The sequence below is a fragment of the Apaloderma vittatum genome, unplaced genomic scaffold (genome assembly GCF_000703405.1).
Source record: "Apaloderma vittatum isolate BGI_N311 unplaced genomic scaffold, ASM70340v1 scaffold28908, whole genome shotgun sequence".
Lineage (NCBI taxonomy): Eukaryota > Metazoa > Chordata > Aves > Trogoniformes > Trogonidae > Apaloderma > Apaloderma vittatum.
Window position 1 is genome coordinate 10684 of NW_009731740.1, and position 337 is coordinate 11020.

At 50.4% G+C, this 337-nt stretch overlaps 1 protein-coding gene across 1 annotated transcript in view; it reads left to right on the forward strand.

The window, feature by feature from the left end:
• LOC104278358 (ATP-sensitive inward rectifier potassium channel 12) overlaps positions 1 to 148 on the forward strand; it is a 1285-nt gene extending 1137 nt beyond the window's left edge. Inside the window, exon 2 of the mRNA XM_009875304.1 lies at positions 1 to 148. Within this exon, the coding sequence (XP_009873606.1) occupies positions 1 to 148 (148 nt within the window).
• Positions 149 to 337: the final 189 nt, after the last annotated feature.

Consider the following 337-nt stretch of genomic DNA (forward strand, 5'->3'; position numbering starts at 1 on the left):
GGCCGTCATGAGCCGCGACGAGGAAGAGGAAGATGATGACAGTCGGGGTTTGGAGGACCTGAGCCCAGACAACAGGCACGAGTTCGATCGGCTTCAAGCCACGATAGCGTTGGATCAGCGGTCGTACAGGAGGGAGTCGGAAATATGACTCTTGGTCCTTCCATTGACTTTTCCGAGGGTATTTTTTTTCCTCCTCTAATCTCTTCCCCTACAACCCGCTCAAATTATGCAGAACAATGCAAGTGCCATAGGAATGCTTGAGAAATTAGTCTCGTTCATAGTTTTCAGTTTCATTGCAATAACCACTGAGCGGTCTGCAGGAGGGGACAGTGGCAGG